At 41.8% G+C, this 24,951-nt stretch overlaps 1 protein-coding gene across 1 annotated transcript; it reads right to left on the bottom strand.

Annotated features, from left to right (window-relative positions):
• Positions 1–20: 20 nt before the first annotated feature.
• Gtf3c2 (general transcription factor IIIC subunit 2) lies at positions 21–23,341 on the bottom strand. The gene is made up of 20 exons (XM_013357365.4): positions 23,063–23,341; positions 13,183–13,268; positions 12,409–12,676; positions 11,924–12,245; positions 10,869–11,151; positions 9,414–9,508; positions 8,875–8,952; positions 8,635–8,733; positions 7,723–7,950; positions 7,466–7,577; positions 7,142–7,250; positions 6,022–6,047; positions 5,733–5,862; positions 3,343–3,487; positions 3,085–3,246; positions 2,803–2,890; positions 2,428–2,556; positions 1,605–1,757; positions 1,346–1,453; positions 21–1,052 (listed from the first exon to the last, which is right to left on the bottom strand). The coding sequence occupies exons 3-20, from the start codon at positions 12,650–12,652 to the stop codon at positions 834–836; spliced, it is 2,730 nt and encodes a 909-aa protein (XP_013212819.2). The 5' UTR covers positions 12,653–12,676; positions 13,183–13,268; positions 23,063–23,341; the 3' UTR covers positions 21–833.
• Positions 23,342–24,951: the final 1,610 nt, after the last annotated feature.

Raw genomic sequence — 24,951 nt, 5'->3', positions numbered from 1 at the left:
CATGACATGTAAAAGAATGGTTGAAATAACTGAAGATATTTAATCTAGAGGAAAAATACTAGGGAAACACATGATAGCTATTGTTAAATACTTAAAAGGGCAATCACAGGGAAGAATGTCTAGATTTCCTAATACCCATAAGTAAAATTAATAAGAGGTATACTCTGACTTGATATAAAGGAAGATTTTTAAAACACGACTGTCTAGGAGTGTTCAAGTAGGGTCAAGTGACCAATGATCAGGAATATTTCATAAGCAGGAGCAAGTAAGAGCTAAGCCACTGTTCTACTGGTAGGGTGTTTGTGGTGTTCTCCAGTTAAAGAGGTACTATGAGCAGCTTCAGTCCAATAAATTACTGTCACTCCTCTTGGGCTTGTGTGTTGGTTACTCTAAAGAGGAAGTTTGGGAAGGCAGTAACATTGGATCCTCGAAGACAGACAGAAGCCTTCATGCAGATAAGTCTTTGATTCTCCAAACACCCACTCACAAGTGGTCTCAAAAACACCCAGTACCTTTACTTAGCTTTACCCACTTCACAATATGCTCAATATGAGCAATTGGACTCCCAAGCCTATGTTAGGCCTGAGTGTTACTTGTGAGCCATAGTTTTAGGCTTAAAAGCCTTTGTGGGGGGAGAGCCCCCCTGCCTGCAGGGGACTGTGACCATAGAAGTCAGTAGAAGGAGAGGGGTCTAAGGAGTCCTGGGGAAGCAGGCCTAAAGGTCCAGTCCTAGTGCCATCACTGTCCAGGAAGGCCCCAGTTCCTATGGCTCTGCGCATGGAGGCCATTTGTTCTTGGCAGATTTCATTCCAAGGGTCCTGTGTGGACTAAGACTAAGGATTGGACAGAAGGCGATGACTGGCTGGAGGGAAGCTGGGCCCTTTAGTTGGGGAGGATGGTTGGAACATAGCACTGAAGTGTGCTCGGCTTTCAAGCTGCATACGGTGGCCCAGTGGGGAGGTGAGTCCACGGACAAAATGGATCCGAACCAGCCCTGACTGCCCCCCAGATACCAGCCATCCATAGGAGTCCAGGTTTGGGCTGAAACGTACCTATATGAATAGAAAACAAGAGAGAGGCTCACAGGTGATGTTTTAGGGCAACTCTTAGCTCTGTAAGAAAAAAAAAGTCACAATCTGAGAAGGCAGGACTATAATGGGGTGAGAGAGGTAGGAATAAGAAGCCAATGAATGAGGTATGTCTACTATATTCCAGAGGAGGTTGCCAAAGCTACTTCTCCTCATTAACCATCTATATTGCCTTTTTATTTCCCATTTCATTGATCATAGACCCAAAGTTGGGGAAGAATGAGTGGAGGGTGGGGAAGATGAGACAAGGTTCTTACCTTATGAATAGCCTCGAGCTGCAACCTATCCAGGCACAGCTGAGAATGCCCTTCTCCTTCCTGCATGCGCAGCATCGGTTCTCTATGGAGCAAATTGTGGAAGGAACCCTGGGGATGGAAGTGGAACAGCAGAGAGAAAGCAAGCAGCTCCTTAATTTTGCATGTTTGTGATGGAACTCCTTAGGATTTCCTATTATACAAGGACTAAAGTTTTCTACCTTTTCTAATACTACACCCTATTTTCCTGGACTTGACTTACCAAATCTGTGTCTTGAAAGAGCAAATAGTGATGGTTGACAGTTTCAGCATAAGTTCGAGCTGTGGGAGGATTGGGGACCCCAGATAAAGCAGAAGAGTGGTCTTGACCTTCAGGACTGTCCTGATATGGCATCAGATCAGCTTTATATATAGGCTAAAAAGGAGACCATAAGATTAAGTTCTATAATGCTGAAGACAGAGCTGGCAGCAGTGGCACACGCCCATAATCCCAGCTACTCAGGAGGCTGAGGCAGGAGGACTCCAAATTTGAGGCTAACCTGATCAACTTGAAGAGACTGTTCAAAATCTTAAAAATTTAAAAAAGGGCTGTGAAGTAGTTCAGTGGTAGAGTGCTTATTTAGCATGTGTGAGGGCCTGGGCTCAATTCCCTGTACCAAAAAAAACAAAACCCCCCAAAATCTGAAGACAGAACAAAAGGAGAGGAAATTGGTTTGAGGCAGGAAAGTCTTAATAATGGAAAAAAGTAGTATGTTTAAATATATGCTCAGCTGCAATAGAATAAAAAAGATTGGGGCTGGGGTTGTGGCTCAGCAGTAGAGCGCTCACCTAGCACGTGCGAGGCCCTGGGTTCGATCCTCAGCACCACATAAAAATAAATAAACAAAATAAAGATATTGTGTCCAACTACAATTAAATAATAAATATTTTTTTAAAAAAAGATTGTACATAATTCTGTGCCAAGACTTTCAGGGACAATGTCAGGGCTTGGAGACTAAGTACTAATTTGTATTCTACAAGGAATTGGGAGGGCAAGTGGTTAAGATCCAACAGATGGTGTTGCTGTTAGATGTTCATATACGTACAAATCTTCGCTCTGCAGGTCGCTTGACATTTATTGGGTTCGATGCCATATCAGGCAATATAGCTGCAATGAGCTCCCCAGATATATCTCCTGCAGCTATTGTCCCAAGCCAGTCAGATCCTGAAAGACTCTAATAAGAAGAGACAAATTTCATTAACTTACTCATTTCTATGAATTGATAATAAGTCTACAGTCAGAGGACAGAGAGAATGCAGAAACAAAACTGAATTTACCATAACCCATGTCCCTGATGATACAGTTGCCATATATCTGAATTCTCCTTCTCCCCCAAACCACTGTCACTTCCTGACTACCACTAATAATAATAATAATGACTATCCTTCTGTGTAATGAAGACTGCAGAAGACAGGCTCACCCAAACAGTGCCTTTTCGAGGAGCTGTGAAGTAGGCCTTGAAGCCAAGATAACCAGCATCAATATAATGAATTCCACAAAGTCCATAACTGTATGAGAAAGAGAAATAAAATAAAACCTTCCTTTTTTAAAATTAGATTAATATCTTCTCAATTCCTTCCCCAAATCAAACTGCCTCAGCAAACCAGCTCAACGTATCTCTCCCCACAACAATCTGGCATGCCATGCAGCCCAACCCTTAGGGTCTGGCCCCAGAGTTCTTCCTATCTCCATCTTGCCGTACGAGGCATAGCAGTTGTCCTGAGCCACAGTGACACCATTGTAGGGGACCAGCCAGGCTAGCTCTGTACTCAAGAAGCGCTTGATAGAATTGATTGGTTCATAAGGTCGTCGAAGGTCCCAGAATTTGATTTTCCGATCACTTCCCGCAGAGACTAGGAAATGACTGTAAAGATGGGAGAAAATCAAAGCTAAACAAACCTGGAAGAGTTAGCCTGCCACAGTTTTCATCTTCCCCCTCCACAGATCTTCTATTCTATACCTGTTAGCTTTGCACCACTGAAGTGTACGTACAGCTTGGTCATGGGCTAGGAAACACTGGAAGGGGTAGAGCTTTAAGGAGCCATCAGAGAGCCGTATCCGCTGAAGGGGCGAGTTAGTGGGAAGGTTCCAGAAAACCACCATGCCTGAAGTAGGAATAGAATGTGTAGGCATTAAAGGCACTTTCTCACTGCTTTGTTCTAATTTCTTTCTCTGGGGTCCTAGGACCCTGGTCCTCTAACCTCAGATGCAAACTGCAATGGAAGAATGTAAGGATCATGATAAGCTATTCAATACTCCCTCTATGGTTTAAAGACTCAGTCTGACATTTTTGTTGCAATTCTCATCAACAAAAAGTAATAGCATAGCCTGGAATCTGCAGTTGAAAGATAGGCTCAATGTTCTTAATAATCTCTACTGCCTATTAAATCAAAGTAAAGAGGTTTTTTTTTTTTGGTTGTAACTAGACACAATATCTTTATTTTATTATTTATTTTTATGTGGTGCTGAGGATCGAACCCAGGGCCTCCCACGTGCTAGGCAAGCACTCTACTGCTGAGCCACAATCCCAGCCCCAAGAGATTTTCTTTAAAAGAAGCATAAATACCCTAGGAAAGGGTTGGTATATTAGAGCTCAGGGGTCAAATACAGCCGGCTGCCTGCCTGTTTTCCCTAACAGTTTTTTTTTTTAATATTTTAATTTTTTAGTTGTAGTAGCACTCTACGGCTGAGTCACAATCCTAGCCCCTTCCCTAACAGTTTTACTAGAACAGTCCCACCCATTAATATACCCAATGTCTATGGCTGATTCCATGTCATAATTTGCAGAGTTGAGTTTCTAACAATGGTCAGCCTGTTTACAAAGCCTAAAATTATTATGATCTGAGTCTTTACAGAAAATATCTGCCAGCCAGGAATGGCGGTACATGCCTGTAATCCCAGCAACTTGGGAGGCTGAGGCAGGAGGACAGCAAGTTCAAGGCCAGCCTTAGCAACTTAGCAGCCAAGAGCCTATCTCAAAATAAAAGATAAAGAGCTGGGAATGTAGCTCAGTGGCAGAGTGCCCTGGGTTCAATCCCCAGGAGATATATATATATATAAAAATAAACATATATATGTATATATATACGTTTACATATATACATATATAAACATATATGTATATATGAAAATTACCTGCCAACTCTGGTCTAAAACAAGAATAGACAAGGAGACAAAAGCAACAAAATGTGGAGAAAAGAAAACAGACAAACAGAAACTAATTTGGCAGACCCCAAATAAGCTGACCCTTGACAATGCTGGCAAGAGAGAAGGTACTCAAAAGTATATCTCTGATAAAAATAAAATACAAAGAAATAAAAATCGTGAAAATAAAAACTGGGAAAAATATTGGTAATTAAAATCCATTTTATATGTAAACTCAGGGAATGTAGCACCCATGAATCTTTCTCAAGAAAAAATTGACAGTGATTTATAGGTAATAAAAATAATTCAATAATGACAGGGAGACAATCATTAAATCACTTAGGAATTAAGATACAGAATAGCATGAAGCAAATTCATTAACAACTTAAGAATACTTTCACAGAAGAAAAACAGAAGATGGAAAGAGGGATAGTAAAGGAAGTTCAGTGCTAATTTTCTTATCTTCCTAGAAGAAAGTATACTGAGGATGTCTGAATAGGAAATTATTATTTAGAAACAGCTAATAATTCCAGCTTAATGTTATTCATCATCTTTTTTCTTCTTTTTTATTTTTTTGGTACTGGGGATTGACCCCAGGGTGCTTAACCACTGAGCCACATCCTCAGCCCTTTTTACATTTTACTTTGAGACTTGCTAAACTGCTGGGTACTGGCTTTGAACTCTCCATCTTCCTACCTCAGACCTCTAAGTTGCTGGGATTACAGCTATGTGCCACTGTGCCCAGTATTTTTTTTTTTTTAATCTTAAAAATAACTTTGAGGAACTAATGTCTCCTGTGGTGAAGAAAGATTTATTAGGAGTTAGCTAATCTTTCAGCTCAATTTCAGTGTCTTTTTTTTTTTTATAAACTGTAGTTAAATTTAATACCTTTAAATTTAAAGTAGCTTATATAGTATGAGCTCATTTTTTAAAAAATCATCTTTCTTTTAATCTTTGTATATGCATAAAGAACTGTATGAAATTATGTTCATCTACTCTTATTTTTTTCTGATTAGAAAAATTCTATTCAAAAATGTATCTCTCTTTTTTTACATTTCTTGAATATTTGTAATTATATATAAAATGCCCAGTTCTGAACCAAAAAGCAAGCATATATGACAAATTTAAAGAGCAATAGCATGCGCGTGCGCGCTCTCTCTCTCTCCCTCTCTCTCTCTCTCTATATATATATATATATTTTTTTACCATTATAATATCCAGCAGCCAGGTGGTGGTGGGGCCTGGTGGGCATCCAGGCCAGGCTAAGGCACTGACCACACTCAGAGGGATCTGAAGCTTGCATAGATCCCACCTGAAGGGTTGCCACACATTGTACCTGAAGGGACAGAAGAGAATGGGATTAGGGTTAGGGGTAAATCAGTGTTTAATTTAGCAGGAGGGGGTACTTTTCAGAAACAGGGGACAACTGTGGAATTAATAAGATAAGGCTTTAAGAAGATGAAGTTTCAGCTAAGGTAGCAGGTTCCTCACTCACCTTATAGATGGCGGGCTTCATCGCATCTGTGAGGGAAGAAAAGCAGTAGCTGATGCTTTGGATCCACAAGTCTGAGCTTCTACTCAAGCCTTGCTCTAAGATCAGGACCCCACGCTTTGGACAATGAGCTTCCCGCATCATTTATTCAGAAATTTCTTTTCCCACAATCAACTTTCTGACCCTACCTCCATCTGCCCCCATCTTCTTTCTTTCTTTCTTTACAGTTGACAGTACCCTTCCTCCTATCAAAACCATAATCCTTCCATTCTGGTCTCATCCTCTCTCACCATTTCCAGAACTTTACTCATTTGGTTATTCTTCCTTTCTTCTGCATTATCCACTTGCTCTCCACCTACTGGGTCATTCCCACATTCCCATGTAAATGCCCTATAGCCTCTTCTATAAATAAATAGACAAAACTTTCTTTTACCCTTTAATCACCCCAGCCAACACTCTCAATTTTTTGTTCCCCTTCATAGTCAAATTTCCTAAAGGAATTGTCTACAATGACTGTCTTCATTTTCTCACTTTATATTTCCTCCTCAACCCACTTCTCTACCAGACCAACAAATATGGGACCTTCTCAGGGCTCAAACCTAGGTGCCTTCTTCTTTAAATACTCAGTACTATTGAAATACAAATAGAAGCTATCTTTCCTTGACCTATTCCTCTGCTTTCTCAGCTTTAACTCTAATTCTTTCCCTCTCCTCACAGTCAAAACCAGGCTGTGCATGTGTATGTGTGGGAAGTGGGTGGTAGTGGTGAGGGCAGGAGGGATTAAGTCAGAGGGGAGATGAGCCCCATCTGTCAGCCTCAGCTTTTAGCAGCTCTTTACACAGCCAATTAGGGGATGAAGCAAAAGGGGGAATAGCCTAAGGGTAAAGAAGAATAGCTTAGAGGGGAAGATAGGAGCTAATGTGCTAAAAGACTGCAGTTCCGAGCCTGAAAAAGGAAAAGCAAGCTCAAGAACAAACCAGAAATCACAGTGGGGGTTTGGACATGACTAAGTAAGACTTTGTGCTAGAGACTGAACCCAGAGGAGTTTCAGGGGAAGTGGGTATGCCCTATGAAGCTCTGGCCATTGCTACTGCAGCCCCATTCTCCTTGCTGAATTACTTACCTGGGGGTTGCTGAGCCAGCAGGGCCTCAGGATGCGGCAGACTGAATAGCAGCACCTTCCCATCTGAGCAGGCAAGAGCCAAGAGACCCAACCGAGGCAGGAGAGGAGCCTAGAGGGCAAGACCAGATCTGTGCTGAGGCTTGCTGCCTTCAGGCGCCTCTCAGAAAACTTTTGAGGTTCTGGTCCCTGGGATACGACACAGAGTTGCTGGAAAAACACTGTCTACCACACTCCAACCTTCTTTCCTCCGATGCTGAGAACTCCCAGAGTCCCTATTTCCTAGCTTCAAGTCCCATGGCCAACTCATAGTCAACTAGGAAGTACCTTTCGAAGGGTGCCTGGAAGTTCCCATGCTCCACTGGGGCAGAATTTGAGGTCCCAGATACAGCCGTGATCACAAGCAATCCCATAGACAAAGTGGGCCCTGTTGCCAGGACTGGAGAGAGAAAGCACGTGGAGACAGTAGGTAGGAAGGAGGGGCCTAAAGCTGCCAGAGCTGTTTGAGCCCAATTCAAGCCCTCCCTCCATCCTTCTCTCTCCCTCATATACCCACCCATGGCAGTGTCCCAGCCCCACCTCACCAGCTTTCTTGCTGCAAAGTCCCAAGGCCCCAGAGCTGCAGCAACCCAGGGCCTGAATGAAGCTGACTCAGTGGGTGTGTCTCGTTCATATCAGGGCTTGAGAAAAGGGCAACATATTGCGAAGCTGCTGACCCCTCTGGCACTGGGCACCAGTCCAGAGCCCAAAGTGGTCCCCCTGTGAAGAAGGACACATCCCAGCGCTCTGGATGTGCTGTGATTGAGCTAAATCTAGAGAAAAGTCAAAGAGAGAATGGAGAAAAAAGTTAATAAAAGGTAATGACAACAGAATGGAAGCTCTACCTGGTATGACCTCGCTTAAGCAAGGACCTGAAAATCAAGAAATCTACAGGTAAGCACAGTACTTAGCTACCACTTGTACCTCCCTCTCTTCTTTCCCAAACTTTTTTTTTTTTTTTTAAAGAGAGAGAGAGAGAGAGATGAGAGAGAAAGAGAGATGAGAGAGAATTTTTCAATATTTATTTTGTAATTTTCAGCGGGCACAACATCTTTGTTTGTATGTGGTGCTGAGGATTGAACCCGGGCCGCATACAGGCGAGCGCACTACCGCTTGAGCCACATCTCCAGCCCTTTCCCAAACTCTTTATAGATCTAGCTCATCTTCAAAGATGAGAGGCTGTTGATTCTGGTTTACTGCAATGTTCTGTCAAGGACTGAATACTTGTGACCTTGTAAGCTGGCTTGACTCTGAGTCTCCTTAGCTTCTCTCAGTCTGGCTGGCAGCACTGAGCACTAGAAATTAGACAAGATTGACCAGCTCCAGCCAGAACCTCTATTCTCGGGACCAAGTAGACCAACTTCAGGGAAAGTGAAGGGCTAATGTGTCATCCCTTTCAAAAATTCATCTTCCCTGTTTCCCAAGAATCAGAAAAAAGGTTGAGCTGCAATCATCACCTGTTTATTCGGTACAGTGTGCCATCCTCAGGAAGCCCTTCACGTTGTACAGAAAATAGCGGAGACTTCTCCTCCTGAGGCAAGTACGGAGCTGCCTCACTGGGGCAAGACAAAGAAAAGAGCCTGAATTTGGATGAGTTTCACCCATTCCAGGATTCCCACCATAAACCTAGAATCCTCACTCTTCTGTCTCCAGTCATGTCACTCCTCCTAGGCTTCAGAAATGTCACTTCAACTTACAGTTCAGATAACAAGTGCCACTTCCAGGCTAGAGGAATCCATTCAGCAAACTCCCAGAATGAATGTTTCTGTTCTCGGCTGGTGAGAGAGAGAAGTATCAGTGGAGGAAGAGAGAGATTCTCTAGCAGCAACTCTAACACAACTTTCTTAGGATCAGAAATGATCTGTTGTCTGTATTGTCCAATATGCTAGCTGCTAGGGGCAAGTGGCTACTGGGTCCTTGAAATGTGTCCAGTGCAACTAAGAATTGTAACTTTCCAATTCATTTTGTTTATTTATTTATTTATTTATTTATTTATTTGTTGTGGTGCTGGGGATCTAACCCAGGGCTTCATGCATGCTAAGCAAGTATTCTACCACTGAATTACACTCCTGGCCCCTCATTTTAATTGAAGAGCTCTAGAGCTCTTGCCTTTGTAGTAGTGCTTTTTGGTAATGAATATCATTACCATGCTCTGCCCATTAATGCTTCTATCTTTTTAGATCATCTTTGCATTCCTGTCACCCCTTCCCCCACAGTCTCTGTCCCCAAGTCTCACAGGTCCTTGGTGAGATGGAGGCACTTCCAAACAGGGGCCATGATGTAATTGGGTAAGCCATTGGGAGCCACTCCCCGGCAGTGTGGCTTCTGCTTCTGAGGATGAAATGGGAGAAAAATTAAAGGGAGAGAATTTTCTAAGCTAGAAAAAGTCCCAGAAGGCAACTTTCTTTCCTAATTTTTGCTTTCCTGGCATTAAATACCCTACAACCACTGCCCTATCAGCATCTTAAAAGATTTGTGTTTCAAATATTAAAGGGACTTCTCCACTTCTGCTCCTACTCCTCTATTAGAACTGTATGTTCTGCTATCTATTGTCTGTTCATCTTCCTTACCATCTCCAAGGCATTTGGATTCAGAGGACTCCTATATACTTCTTAAAACCTTTGCTCCTTAGGATAGTCACCACCTATTCCCTCCACCTCTCTAATATATTTTTTTAGGCTCTTCCTCCTCTGATGGAACTGGTCATTGAGGGTATTCTCTATATACATACTCTTGGAAACTCATCTCATGTTCCAGGGCTCAGATTCATCTTTATGTCTAATTATAAAGTTTACATCTCAGTACTAACATAAAATTGGCTCAGACCCAAGTTTTCCATAAGTTCTAGATCTATATGATATTGGGGTAAGCCATATTAGCCTGCAGCAAAAGAAAAATCAGTAATCAGTTAACAAAGTTCTTGTCTTTCCACATATACAACTGGATACTCTTGAGGCCACTGAGTTGTACATTTTTCAGTGGTTAAAATGTTAAGTTTTATCTTATGTATATTTTACCACAATTAAAAAACAAACAAAACTCAGCATTGTTGTTGGCTCCTACCAATTTTAGTCCTATTATCCTCTCTAGTTTGATCTCCCTTAAGGTTTTTTTTTTTTTTTTTTAATATTTATTTTTTAGTTCTCAGCGGACACATCTTTGTTGGTATGTGGTGCTGAGGATCGAACCTGGGCCGCACGCATGCCAGGCAAGCGCGCTACCGCTTGAGCCACATCCCCAGCCCCTCCCTTAAAATTTTATCCAGGCCCTATCCTTCAGCTGCAATATATTTATGGGAAAACCATTATTTCTGACAAGTTTGTATTCACCCTTCAAGACCCACCTCATTATCATTCTTCTATGAAACCTAAACAGTTCATCACCCTCCCACTATATGCCTAAATCATTTTGTTCACTCCTGGTACAGCACGCACTGTCGCACTGTACTGCAAAACTTGTGAAACAGGGCTCTCATTCATGTCTATGCTTCCTAGCAGACAATATTCAGTTAAAAATAAACAATCTTGCTTACTATACCCCTTGCCCTATAATCTTCCTAATAGCTCAAAGGACTTCCTAATAGTCCCTTTTCTTACCTGTCTTGGCCAACATAATTACTATCCTTTTAGGTATATGGCTAACCCCTTAAAAATCCTATTCTCCCGTTCACTTTCTTGTCCATTCAGGTTACCCCTGAAGTAGATCCTCGTGGGTTGCTTCGGGGTGCCACAGGCTCGGGGTCAGATGAACTCTCGCTTGGAGCCTCACTTTCTTCCCCCTCTTCAGCCTCAACCTGGAGCACAAAGTCTTCATCCTGTGCAGCAGTATTCTCTTCTCCACCTTGACAGATTGCCTGCTGCTGGCTCTTCTTCGGTTTGGTAGGGCTGCTCACTTTGGGGCTCTTAGGACAGGAGACTGAAGCAGGCAGGGCAGAAGAGAGTTCTTCAGCCAGTTCCTGAAGATACAGAAGTGCCCTGTGGGATAGGGCAGAGTCAAAGCCATTCTTGTAAACACTTAACTGAGAACCCAGAAATCCAGACCTGATTGATTCTTATCTCACTGGATCCTCCCAGTAACACTATGAGGCTGCTATTAATTTCCCTTTCCATGTTGACAGATGAAGAAACAGTAACTCAGGAAAATTAAGTGACTTGGCAGAAAAAAGTCAGATAACAAATGTAGAATCTTAACTCAGATCTTCCAAGCCCAAATCCAGTGCACTTTTCATCTACTACAGCCAAAGAACATTTAGGGCAAGGGGAAAGAAAGGAAGGGCACATAAATAATGAAATAAGCTGGGTGGTAAACAGCAATGAAGAACTGGGTGAAGTCTGTGAAAAAAAAAATGTGATGGAGTACAAGGTACAGAAAGAAGCCTCTTGAATTAAAAAAAAAAAAAGAAAAAGAAAAGAAAGAAATCAGAAAAAAAAAGCTGCTATGCTGAGAGCTAAAGGATTGCCCTTGGGCTGGGGTTGTGGATCAGTGGTAGAGCGCTCACCCAGCACGTGCGAGGCCCTGGGTTCGATCCTCAGCATAAATAAATAAAATAAAGGTATTGTGTCCAACTACAGCTAAAAAATAAATTAAAAAAAAAAAAAAAAGGATTGTTCCCATATCCCAGAGTGTAGGTACCACCCCTGCTTACCTGATACCTACTCATAGTCTTCCCATCTCTCCAACATCTGTCCCATTCCCATCCCTTCAATCACTACCCCCCTCCACTAAGCTGTTCCCCACAATCCTTACACTTGGGCAGCCCTTCGGCGGGGTCGTTCCCCAGAAGGGGTCTCAAAGTCCTCAGGGGGCCTCTTTGAAGGTGGAGACTCTGGCTGATCTAGGCCTTTTGACAACTTCAGCAGTAGTAGGTCTCCTTTGGACTTCTGACTTCTTTTCTTAGGCATGGGGGCAGATAGAGGGTTGGATTGATCTAAGAGACCAGGAACCAGAGGGGCTGATGGAAGTTTACGCTGTTGGGGCCTTTTGGGGCCTTTTCGTGTCCTACTACCTCTCTTCCGGGCAGGCTTTGAGGCCCTAGGCTTTGAGACCTTTGACATCTCTGAAGAAAGATCTGTAGAGAAGAATATGGGTTTGTGAAATGAGACCAGAACTCAAACCTCTTTGGAATAGATTATACTGCACTCAGATTTGTAAAATCCTGTGAGCTCAAGCTGTTTTCTTTCATCTTAAGCTAAGTATAGGGAGATGAAAAGATGAAAGGAAAAGGTACACACCTTGCTGTTCCAGTCTGGAGAGGCTCTCTGGCTCTGGAGGAAGACTCCTCTCATCAGGAGAATCCTCAAATCCAGGCAAAGAGGGAGGTAATGACATCTCTATGGAAGCCTCCACACTGGTTGTTTCTGAGGCCTTGACATCAAGCTGGTTTAGCACTTCTCGTCCAGGAGAGTCTACCACAGTCATGCTTCCCACGGGGCCGGCCTCCCCCAAGGCAACATAGCCGACCCCATAGGTATCCATCAGCACCCCCCAAAATGGCTGCACCTACATACAGAGACACACCAATGAGCAAAAGGCAAAAACTGTTTGTATAGTCTCAGATTTTTCTCTTTTCCTGCCCTTTATTCCCTTATCCCACAACCAGAAACCCAAGCTTCCTGATCATTCATTCATTCAACAATAATTACTAAGCATCTTCTATGGCAGGCACTGGTTATATGACGAGACAGACAAGGTCCCTGCCCTCATGGAATTTTCATTCTGGTGAAGCAAACAATAAACCATTTATCAAATGCTTACTATGTGCCATACATAAGAGCTTTATATACATTTTTTAATTTAAAGCTCATACATTTTTTTGTAAGAAGACTGCAGTGAATGCACAATTAATTAACCCCTCACCTTGAAAGCCAATAAAATGAAATATACATGCCCCACCAACCTCATACCCAAATAGCAAGAAAATAATGATTATGCATCTAGGGAAGGGTAACAACTTTCTATAACAGACTACCAAGAATAGCTGCCACTCCAGGCACAGAGATACATACCTATAGTCCCAGCTACTTGGGAGGTTGAGACAGGAGGATCGCTTCAGCCCTGGAGTTCAGGGCTGGCCTGGGCAACAGAGCAAGACCTGTGTTTCATAAAACAAAACAAACAAAAAGTGAAAAGGATAGCAGCCAGACACTATAAAACTTGGACCAAACTGAAGGATGTTGCCTAGAGCTAACATCCATTTCTGTGAATACTAGTGAAGGTACAAATTCATTTGAGAATAAATAACAGTTCTCTGGAGTCTGGTTATCAATCTTTCACTTGAAATGGAGAAGGGGGCTAGATTAGGAAACAACTAAGGAACATCCTATTACATTAAAAGACCATTTCCACATCAAAGAATAAACTAAAACTAAATTTTCATAAATATTTTCTTTGAGCCCAGAAAATCAGATGTGCAACCATGGCCCAAAGTAGGCTAATAGAGGGAGGTAATGACACTGACCACCAAACCAAAAACGTGAGCAACACAGAACTTTGCAGAGGTCCAGTTTTTTGACAAGAATAACTTGCTTTCCTATGACAAAAGGAGACATATAGTTTAGCTACATATGGAACTATGTACAGTCCTAAATGATGTACCTAAATGATGAAGAATTCATCACCAGTGGAAAGTACAATATACAAAATAAAGTTCCTATTTATCTTCTTTGAATAAGATAGTTTAAACAGATTGTAAACTGTAACAATAGCTAACCCTCTAACTCAGCTGGTGAGGATACAAGGTAACATCATGTTCCAAAGATACTTTATAACAGTGTCAAGATACATACATACAGTGAGAATCAACTCATATTGTACACAGAAGCCCTGACCAGAACTAACCCATTCAAAATAATTAGCAAAAAGGATCCAACTGAGACCTATGCACAGATCCTACAGAAAGAATTAAAAAAAAAAAAAAAAAACCCCTAAAAAAAACCCACAAATAAAGGTGAAAAGTACTCTTCTGAAGAACTGCTCAGGCAAACAAAACAATTTCCAACAAAAACTTCCATACCTTGAAAAAAAAAAAACCCCATGACTATGGAATCCAAGAAAAGAAATCAAAGAAGAGATAAAAAAAACCGGAAATGTAAAAAGTAACCTGGCAACCAGGCGTGGTGGTGCAGGCCTGTAATCCCAGTGGCTCGGGAGGCTGAGGCAGGAGGATCATGAGTTCAAAGCCAGCCTCAGCAACAATGAGGTGCTAAGCAACTCAATGAGACCCTGTCTCTAAATAAAATACAAAATAGGGCTGAGGATGTGGCTCAGTGCTCAAGTGTCCCTGAGTTCAATCCCCGATTCACCCCACCCCAAAAAGTGTTTCATTTGTAGAACTAAAAACAGAGTATAGTGGGCTGAGGATGTGGCTCAAGCGGTAGTGCGCTCGCCTGGCATGCGTGTGGCCCGGGTTCGATCCTCAGCACCACATACAAACAAAGATATTGTGTCCGTCGAAAACTAAAAATAAATAAATATTAAAATTCTCTCTAAAAAAATAAAAAATAAATACAGAGTATAACATACAAACACATATTTTTAAAATAAATAAATTATATACATATAAATTTTAAAATATAGATAGATATATCTTGGTTGTACTAGGGTTTGAACTCAGGGGTTCTCTATCACTGAGCTACATCCCTGCCCTTTTGTATTTTTGTTTTATTCGGAGACAAGATCTCATTAAGTGCTGAGGCAGAATCAGACTTGTGATCCTCCCGCCTCAGCTTCCCAAGTTGCTGGGATGAGGGTATCTGGCTCATAGTGTAATATATTGCTTCCAAAATACTTTGCCACAGAAAGCTCAATTCATGTGTGTGTGTGTTTGCTGGGATTTGAATCCAGGGCTTTGTGCAGCAAGGTAAGCACTCTACCAACTGAGCTATATCCCCAACCCAGGAACCTCAAATTTTTTTTTTAAGATCACACAATAAAAGACTGAAGACCACGCAAAAAAAGAACAGAAGGGGAGGGGGGCATGTTGGCAGGAAGAAGAAACAAAGATGACAGAAGCAAAATTTTTAAAAAACACATGCATCATGATAATAAATATGTATCAATAAGTTAATCCATTGAAGAATATTCAAATTGATTCAAAAAGCCTAATAACTATATGCTTTACATGACACATCCCAAACAAGTCAAAAAAGTGAAAGTAAAACGATAAAATTAAAATATAAAAATAAATAAATAAATAAATAAAATAAAACATATAAGGCAACTGGGCATGGTGGTGCACACCTGTAATCCCAGAGACTCAGGAAGCTGAGCAAGATCACAAGTTTGAGGCCAGTCTCAGTAACTTAGGGAGACCCTGTCTCAAATAAAAATCAAAAGGTCTAGGAATATAGCTCAGTGATAAAGTGCCTTGGTTTAACCCCCAGTACCAAAATAAAATAAAATAAAAAATACGTGTGAGCCAGGTGCAGTGGCGCACACCTGTAATCCTAGCAGCTTGGGAGGCTGAGGCAGGAGGATCATGAGTTTAAAGCCAGCCTCAGCAAAAGTAAGGTGCTAAGCAGCTCAGTGAGACCCTGTTAATTAAATAAAATACAGAACAGGGCTAGGGATGTGGCTCAGTGGTTGAGTGCCCCTGAGTTTAATCCCTGGTATCTACCACACACACACACACACACACACACACACACACACACACACACACACAAATCTGTGTATGTATGTATACATATAAGTGTGTTTACATATACATTATGCAGGGCAAATGTAAGCATAGAGAAAACAGGAGTTTTGACGGTTAAATTCAATGGAAAAATATTAAATGGAAGAGAAAGTGGAATACTTTATAATGAACATAAATTCAAATCATATAAAAAGATAAAAATGTTACAAACATTAAATAATGTAACATTCAAATATATAAATCAAAATCTTCAGAAACACACTAACAGCTTCTTTTAATTATTGACCAATCAAGTAGATAAGGACAGATAAAGATGAATAAAATAACCATTGACCTTTATATTGCTAAGGTTCAATTGCAAAGAACAGAATTCTTAGGCTGGGGCTGTAGCTCAGTGGTAGAGCGCTTGCCTAGCATGTGTGAGGTACTGGGTTGGATCCTCAGCACCACATAAAAATAAACAAATAAAATAAAAATATTCTGTCCATCTACAATTACAAAAAATAAAGATAAAAAAATTAAAAAAAGAACAGAATTCTCTCTAATCTTTTCAAGCAGAAAAGGATTCAGTATAGTCTATCAGTGTCTTCTCAATACCTCTCCCAGTGCCACTTCTATACCAACAGTCTATTAAGTGGCTCACCTACAGCCGAAGCAGCAACACCTACCCTAGATTCATTGAGTCAGAAACTCTGGATGGGGCCAGCACTTTGAGTTTTAACAAGTGCTTTAGGGGATTCTGATGCATGTGCATTTCCAAATCCCTTGCATAAATGACCACTGGGACAGATGGGGGAAAACACTAAGGAACAGAAATGCTTGTCAAATTGGAAAGTTGTTTTTACAGCTTTGGGTTAAAAAAACCAGACAGCCTTCCCTATGCCTTGATGGGGAGCCACCTGCGGAACCAAAGCACTTGCCACAGCTGATGGTACCACAGACAAGCTGGCTCTACAATAACGAGAAAGTGACTAAATGAAGAAGCCACTTCTGTCTCACCCAGAACCAAGCACTGCCACAATCTGCACCAGCAAAATGCATGCCTCCTTAGCCTGCCTCTCCGCCCTCTAAACTTAGGTCCAAATCCAAGCTCTCCAAGGACACATTTGTTTTGCGAATGATGAATCATATTCAGAATCTTGAATGCAAAAAAACTATAGGAAATACATTTCTAGGTTTCCAGGCTCTCAAGTGGAAGTTGTTCATTCTCTCTGATCCCATTTACTTCAAGGTAGAAAGCAGGATCGGTGTCTTCTCAATTCCTCTCCAGTGCCACTTCTATACCAACAGTCTTCCCTCTCCTTTGAAACTCAAAACATTCAGCTCAACCACTGTTACTCCACTATCATACCCTGAACTTCATCAGTACTCCATATCTCTTAACCTTCAGAATCATCAAGATATCCCACTGGTGTGTGTGGGGTGGTCACAATCTCCCATCATTATACTAGACTACTATTACAATATCTATTCTTCAACTCTATCAAGACACTATCCCTTATCTCTCCAGTTTCTCCCTAGGTCTGCCAGATCCAATCTAGCTTAAATCCCTTCATTTCAATCAGATTCTTATTGATATTAAGAATTTCGTTTCTTTTTGCTTTTTATCCCATAGAATTAGAAAATTTTAAGCCCTGGATGAGCCAAATCATCCTGTTTTCTCTATTTATACACCTCAGGCTTTGGGTATTGGCAACCCCACTTTCTCTCATCAGTTCCCGTATGTACTCTCCTCAATTCTGATTCCCTGGTTTTCTGCAGATGATGTTGCTTCTGATTTCTGAACAAACATCAGATGGAAAATACTTCCATGTCCTAAGTAATCTAATACTTCCTACACCTGATGTGCTCATCCCATTTGTGTTCTAGCCCTATTTCTCCACCCCCAAAGGAAACTTGAGTTAGTTTATCCTCTTCCTTTCCACTGGTTCCTTCTAAACAGTGTTTAAGGATGTTTATGACTCTCAACTTACCACACACAAAAAGCTATCTTCAAAACATATTCCTCCCAACTAATATCCCTCACCTCCCTCTCTCAAACTTTTTTTTTTGGGGGGGGGCAGGGAGTACAAGGGATGGAACTCAGGGGCACTCAACTTCTGAGCCACATCCCCAGTCCTATTTTGTATTTTATTTAGAGATAAGGTTTCACTAAGTTGCTTAGCACCTCACTGTTGCTGAGGCTGGCTTTGAACTTGTGATCCTTCTGTCTCAGCCTCCCAAGCTGCTGGGATTACAGGCATGCGCCACCAAGCCCAGCTTCAGCCAAACCTTTTTTTTTTTTAAACATATTTTTTAGTTGTTAACTGACTTTTATTTTATTTGCTTATTTATATGTGGTGCTGGGAATTGAACGAAGTGCCTCACACCTACAAGGCAAGCACTCTACCACTGAGCTACAACTCCAGCCCCTAGCCAAACTTTTTAAGTTGACTGCCCTTGGTACTTTAATTTCCCTGCTTTGTCCTAAGTAGGCTATTGCCCCTAGCTCATCACTAAAGCAAAAATTATCAATAATTATTGTATCATTCATCCAATGAACACTTCTTAGCCTCTTTAACTTGACCTCAGCAGCACTGACTACTTAACATTTCTTTCTTGAAACAGTTTCCTTCCCTCTTCTTTTTCTCCTCCCCCAGCCCTTCTTTTCTTTCCTTTTCCAGTCTTGCTGAGTTGCCAAGCTGACCACCTGGCAGCCAACTCCTAGGCTCAAACAATCCTCCTGCCTCAATCTCCTGAGATATGAGGTTACTGGCATGTACCACAATGTCAGGCCACCAGTCTCTTTTTCTTTGAAACAATTCAAGTACAGCTACCTTCCAGATTTTTACGCATTTTCCTTAATCTTTTAAAGTTGCTTCATTCACACCTGTTTGGCAGCTTTTTTGTTTGCTTGCCAACTCACCTCTTTTGTTTTTTCAAAATATTCAATTAGGCTGATTTCTTTTTTAGAATTTTTTTTATACATTTATTTTTTTAGAAGTAATTGAAAAAAAAAGAAGTAACTGAACACAACACCTTTATTTTATTTATTTTTATGTGGTGCTGAGGATCCAACCCAGGGCCTCCAATGTGCTAGAGTGCTCTACTGCTAAGCCACAAACCCAGTCCCTAGAATTGGTTTTTTATAAAACTTAATTGATACAAAATACTTATAAATTATATGTGTAAAATATAAAGAATAGCAACAAAGCAAACACCTATGTATCTTCCATGTTTCAACTTAGTTTTAATAGAAACAATAACTTTTTTCATACTAAAATTTCCTTAAAAGCCTGGTGTGGTTGTGGCAGAGGCCTGTAATTGAGAGGCTGAGGCAGGAGGATGGCAAGTTCAAAGCCAGCCCCAGCAATAGCAATGCTAAGAAACTCAGTGAGACCCTGTCTCTATATAAAATACAAAATAGGGCTGGGATGTGGCTCAGTGGTTGAGTTCCCTTGAATTCAATATCCCAGTACCAAAAAAAAGATTAAAAGTCAAATATATTCAACATTTACATAAAGACAAATCATCTCATGCACAAGGCCCTGGGTTCAATCCCCAGCACCACCAAAAAAAAAAAAAAAAAAAAGAGAGAGAGAGAGAGAGAGAGAGAGAAATCATTTGACATTTTAAATAAAACCAATACAATGACTCTTGATAAGCATATAACTTTTATGGGCAGCAAAGTAGGCAGGCAGTCAGGAGAAAAGTCCACAAGCTTCAGCGTGCCTTAGGCATCTGTCTCTAGACTTTAGAGAGGAAATGGAATGAGAGTTACCAAAGGAAACTAGTTAAATGAAGGGCAGTTTTTTTAAATATTTATTTTTTAGATATAGGTGGACACAATATCTCTATTTTATTTTTATGTGGTGCTGAGGATCGAACCCAGTGCCTTATGCATGCTAGGCGAACGCTCTACCTCTGAGCCACAACCCCAGCCCCTGAAGGGCAGTTTTTAAAAAATAACAAAATAAGCCAGGCACGGTGGTACATGCCTATAAAATCCGAGTGGCTCAGGAGGCTGAGACAGGAGGATTTTAGGTTCAAAGCCAGTCTCAGCAACTTAGCGAGGCACTTAACAACTCAGCAAGACCCAATCTCTAAATATAAAAAAGGGCTGAGGTTGTGGCTCAGTGGTTGAGCACCCTTGGCTTCAATCCTCATTAAAAACAAAAACAAACAAACAAAAAAATACCTATTTATACCTTAAAGATTTTCCATGGGCTGGGGATGTGGCTCAAGCGGTAGCGCGCTCGCCTGGCATGCGTGCGGCCCGGGTTCGATCCTCAGCACCACATACCAACAAAGATGTTGTGTCCGCCGAGAACTAAAAAAAAAAAATAAATAAATATTAAAAATTCTCTCTCTCTCTCTCTCTCTCCTCTCTCACTCTCTCTTAAAAAAAAAAAAAAAAAAAAAAAAAAAAAAAAAAAAAAAAAAAGATTTTCCATACGAATACATACACACTGATCTTTTTTTTGTTTGTTTTTGGTACTGGAGCTTGGGATTGAACTCGAGCACTCAACCACTGAGCCATATCCCCAGCTCTTTTTTTTTTTTTAATTTAGATATTAAAATATTAATTTAGGGCTGGAGTTGTGGCTCAGTAGTGGAGCGCTTGCCTAGTATGTATGAGGCACTGAATTTGATCCTCAGCACCACATAAAAATAAAACAAAAAACAAATAAAGGCATGCTGTCCATCTACAAGTACCAAAAAAAGAAAAAGAAAAATTATTTTTTTTTAAAAAAGCTAACATTTGAAAAAAAAGGAGAACCCACTTATATCCCACCACCAACTGTATATCACACCCTTGCCAATTCCCACCCCCCCCTCAGTACTGGGGATTGTACCAGCCCACTTACCACCTAGCTACATCTCCAGCCCACTTTATTTCTGATACAGGGTCTTGCTAAGTTGCCAAGGCTGTCCCTGAACTTGTGATTCTAATGCCTTGGTCTCCCCAGTTGCTGGGATTACAGGCATGAGCCACCATGATTAGCTTTGCCAATCTTCTTAGTGTTTGACAATCTGATAAGTTAAAGAATTCTTCCTTCTTGTAATTATTTGTATTGTTCTGATAATAATTGAGGTTAGCAACTGGTTATTTTTGGTTTTGGAACTGAAAATTAAACCCAGGATCTTGCACATGCTAGGCAAGTACTCTAGCTACAAATAAGCAATGCCCTTTTTATTTTATTTCATTTTGAGACAGTGTCTCACTAAGTTGCCCAGGCTGGCCTTGAACTTTCAATTCTCCTGCCTCCACATTCTGAGTAGCTGGGATTATAGTCATGTGCAACTATATCTAGTTAGCAACTTATTTTTACATGTTGGACATCTATATCTTTTATGAATCATCTGTACGTATAAATTTGCATATACTCCTATAGGGTTGTCTTTTCCTTATTTATCTGTGAAGTGTTATTTATGTTGCGAATATGTTCCTCCTGTATAATTTTTACTTTTTTTTTTTTTTTTAAATATTTATTTCTTAGTTCTCGGCGGACACAACATTCTTGTTGGTATGTGGTGCTGAGGATCGAACCCGGGCCGCACGCATGCCAGACGAGCGCGCTACCGCCTGAGCCACATTCCCAGCCCTAATTTTTACTTTTAACTTGTTTACATTACTTGCTTAACTGGTTTTCAGATTTTATGTGTTAAACTCCTTAATTATCTCTTTTATGATTTTTTAAAATATTTTTATTTTGGGGGGTGTAAATGGACACAACACAATGCCTTTATTTTTATGGGGTGCTGAGGATCGAACCTGGGTCCCACCTGTGCTAGGGGAGCACTCTACCAATGAGCCACAATCCCAACCCGATCTCTTTTATGATTTCTTTTTGTGTCTTTAAAAGTCATTTCCTACCTCACTGATATATTTTCTCCTAATTATTTGTCTAGTTTTGGATATTACATGTGTCTTCTTAGTCCATCCAGAATTTTCATATAAAGGTGATAGGAGTATGAAACATTTATACTTTAAAGTTTCACAACAAAAAAAGTTTTGCCAATCTCATTCACTACTGTATCTGCAACTTGGTGGGGTAAATGCAATAATTGACCCTTAACCTCTGTCAATTGAATGACTGACTCCTCAACATTCTTCAGTTCTCATGAAGGCAGAAGTAGTGTGTAGTGTATTTTCCATTTATTATTTTACAATACAAATTTTGGACACACGGTGAAGGAAGAGATGTTTAGTCAATTCATAGTACAGTTTTTGCATCCCAACCTGTCTGGTTTTCTTGCTGCTCCAGGCTGCCAAGCTGACCTTCCTTCCCCCCAGAGGAAAAAATAATTAGATAATACTGTACCTCAAGTATGGAAATTAAAACATACTAGTTTAATACACTGTTTCCAAAAGTATTCTTATGGTGCAACTGGTGGCATGCAAGATGATTTTAATGGTATGCAAAAAAACATTTTTTTAACTTGCATAGAATACTGTAGCCCACGATTTCAGTACATATTTAAAGTTTAAAAATAAACCAATTTAAATGAAACTATTATGAAAACAACAGTACAGCTGTTAAGGATGGCAAAAACAGTGATGTTGGCAAAGGAATGACTTCAATTTGAGTAAAAATACGCTGGGGCCAAGAGGTTTGGTCATATTTTACACTCCTCCAACAAAGTTAATTACTTATGGTGGGCTAAAGTCACCACCTGTGTTCCCCCCAGCAGATTGCCAACTTGCCACAAGATAAAAGAACTAGATAGGGAAACATAACTGGCCCTTGGCTGCGCCAATGGGGTTACAGCGCGCGGGGCACAACCCCCGGGGTTAGAAGAGCCTCCTCGAGCAAGAGGCTGAGATACGGCAGGAAGCGACTGATTGCAGCCACCATAGAGGCCGCCTACCATCCCGAGCCCTGGCCGTGGCAGCAGCTTTCGCCACCTGCCTGTGCGGGAGGAGAACCCTGATTTCCCTAAGACTTGAAGACTACTGTAGGTCCGCTAGTCCAATGGACGCGATGTAAGAAAGCAGAGGCTGGGACACAGACTGCAGCGTTACGCACAAAGCGTGAGGAAAGGGCAAGACCCGGGGCTTGCAGAGATGGGGATGCTCGATGGCCACAGTGGGCAAGGAGGTAGGCACGATGGCTTTCTGTAAGAGCGCAGAGGCCGAAGGGCGCGCTGCCGTGCGCAGGGGGAGAGTAGAGTCAGGACTCCGTCCTTAATACCCTAGTGCTACCGCAAAAGAAGGGGAGGAGTAATCGCTGGGTCCCCCACACACCCCGCTGCGGTACACTCACCCCGCCAAAGTCCTTCCGGAAGTCCAAGTTCGAAGATGGCGCCGCCTGTCTGGTCGCGGTTTTATGACGAATCTCTTAGCGGCTCTCCCTCGCTACTACCCCCACCCCCCGCCCAGGCTCAAGGTAAACACGCGCGCTCAGCCAAGAGTTGGTGCCGGGCTAGGCTTTTCCTTAGACTTTGAGTTCCATAATGCAGCGCGCTGGTCGCCGAGTCCTCGGCGTGGGCGGGACTCCAGTGCGTCTTCCGCCGCGCAGGGCCGCTGCAGAGCCTTCTGGGAATTGCAGGGACAAGGGCCTTCTCGGCGCCTGCGCAGCCGGGCGGGCTCCCACGCCGCCGAGCTTCGCGCCCGAGCACTGTATCCGCCCCTTTCGCACAGACTAACAGGCCTGTGACGCGAAGCACCCGGCTGCGTCTGAGAGTGCAACTGCAACCCTACACCTTCCGAGCCTGGACAGAAATGCGGAGATCAAGAGACCCTCGCCCCCGGCCGCCAGCGGATGAGTCTGGTTTCTACCACTAGTGAAGTCAGGGATGCATCCGAGACAGGAAGAAAATGAAAGGGGGCTAGGAAAGAGGACAAAAAGGAGTAAGAGCAGTAGAAAAGTCAGGCCTGGGACAGGGACGCAGCTCGGTCTTGTTCAGAGGCTTTGCCTTACTCCCTCATTGAGTGGTGTAATGCCGTGGAAAAGGGTGTGCATCAAGTTTCTGTCCTTTCTAAAGGTATTTAAAGCCGCATAAATTTAACAGATCTCCACACACCCACTAGGAGAGAGCGCAAGAGATATCGACATGGACGGAAAGAAGTGGAGTCAGCCAAACTTTCTCTTCCCAAATAATATCGCCAATTAAATTTCCTTCCTTGCACAAAACATTTAAGAAAAGTATGGGAGAAGCTGGGCACCATTGCTAATGTCTGTTGTCCCAGCTACTCTTGAGGTCAAAGAGGAGGATCGCTTGATCTAGGAATTTGGGGCCTTTCTGGGCAAAGTAGCAAAACTGGTCTTATTAAAGAAACAAAAAATACTGCAGGTGTTAACTAAGATCTAAATAAGGAGACATCCGTTCCACTCCTGTTTCACTCCCTTAGAGGCCAACAGTCTTGAATGGGTGTCTTCTTTCTCTTAGGTGTTAGCTATCTCTTAAACCCTTGTGTGATGGACAGCTCTGTTTCTAATATTTAATTCTATAATGAACAAATCTGTCTTTAAATCCCTGCTGCCTCAGATTTGGCTATCTTTGACTTAAACCATTGTGAAATCTTTTTAAAATGAATAATCATTTATTTTTAGAACAAAACAGTCATATGGCTAAAAATTCAAGATACAAAAGGGTATAAAGTGTCTTCAAACTGTCTCTAGCCACACAGGCATTTCTTATTATCTGTCCAAAGCGTTTTACTTTTATATGTATCTTTCCCCCTTTTTTCATTCAAACAGCAACTAACTACCACATTGTCCTGTATCTTCTTTTAACTGAGTGTATTTTATATATGGGAGGCCAACCTTACCGGTAACTGAGTTACATTCCCCAGCTGGGTGCTGAGGGGCTCAGTCACAGAAATGGGTGTGTCTTGCTACAGCCCCATGGGTGAAGCTATGCTCATCTGTTCCTTTGTAATATAACCCCTTGCCCTATTTAAGATAGAATCTTCCATGGAAGTGCCTTGTGTGTGTCCCCTCCTCTTACTGTGCCCTTGGGTGTGGCCTACCCAGGTGTCAGTCAACCTGCTGACAGTGGACATCATGAAGATAGACTCAGCCTCCTGAAACCTGACCCCTTGCCTCATTTGAATAGCTTCTCCTCAATAAAAGGGGTCAGCGGGTGTTCTTCCTTGCTCTCTCTTTCTTTGGACCCTTAAGGTCAGAGAAGCCCTCACAGCAACCCCAAA

This window comes from Ictidomys tridecemlineatus, chromosome 12, assembly GCF_052094955.1.
Source record: "Ictidomys tridecemlineatus isolate mIctTri1 chromosome 12, mIctTri1.hap1, whole genome shotgun sequence".
Classification (NCBI taxonomy): Eukaryota; Metazoa; Chordata; class Mammalia; order Rodentia; family Sciuridae; genus Ictidomys; species Ictidomys tridecemlineatus.
The sequence above is the reverse complement of the archived record's forward strand: the minus strand, read 5'-3'. Positions and strand labels throughout refer to the sequence as shown.

Coding starts and splice junctions, on each gene's coding strand:
- Gtf3c2 (XM_013357365.4), bottom strand. CDS start 12,652: ATGGATACCTATGGGGTCGGCTATGTTGCCTTGGGGGAGGCCGGCCCC. Junction 7,951..8,634: donor ACACTGTACCGAATAAACAG/GTGATGATTGCA, acceptor ACTTTTCTCTAG/ATTTAGCTCAATCACAGCAC. Junction 2,891..3,084: donor CAGGACAACTGCTATGCCTC/GTACGGCAAGAT, acceptor TTTCTCATACAG/TTATGGACTTTGTGGAATTC.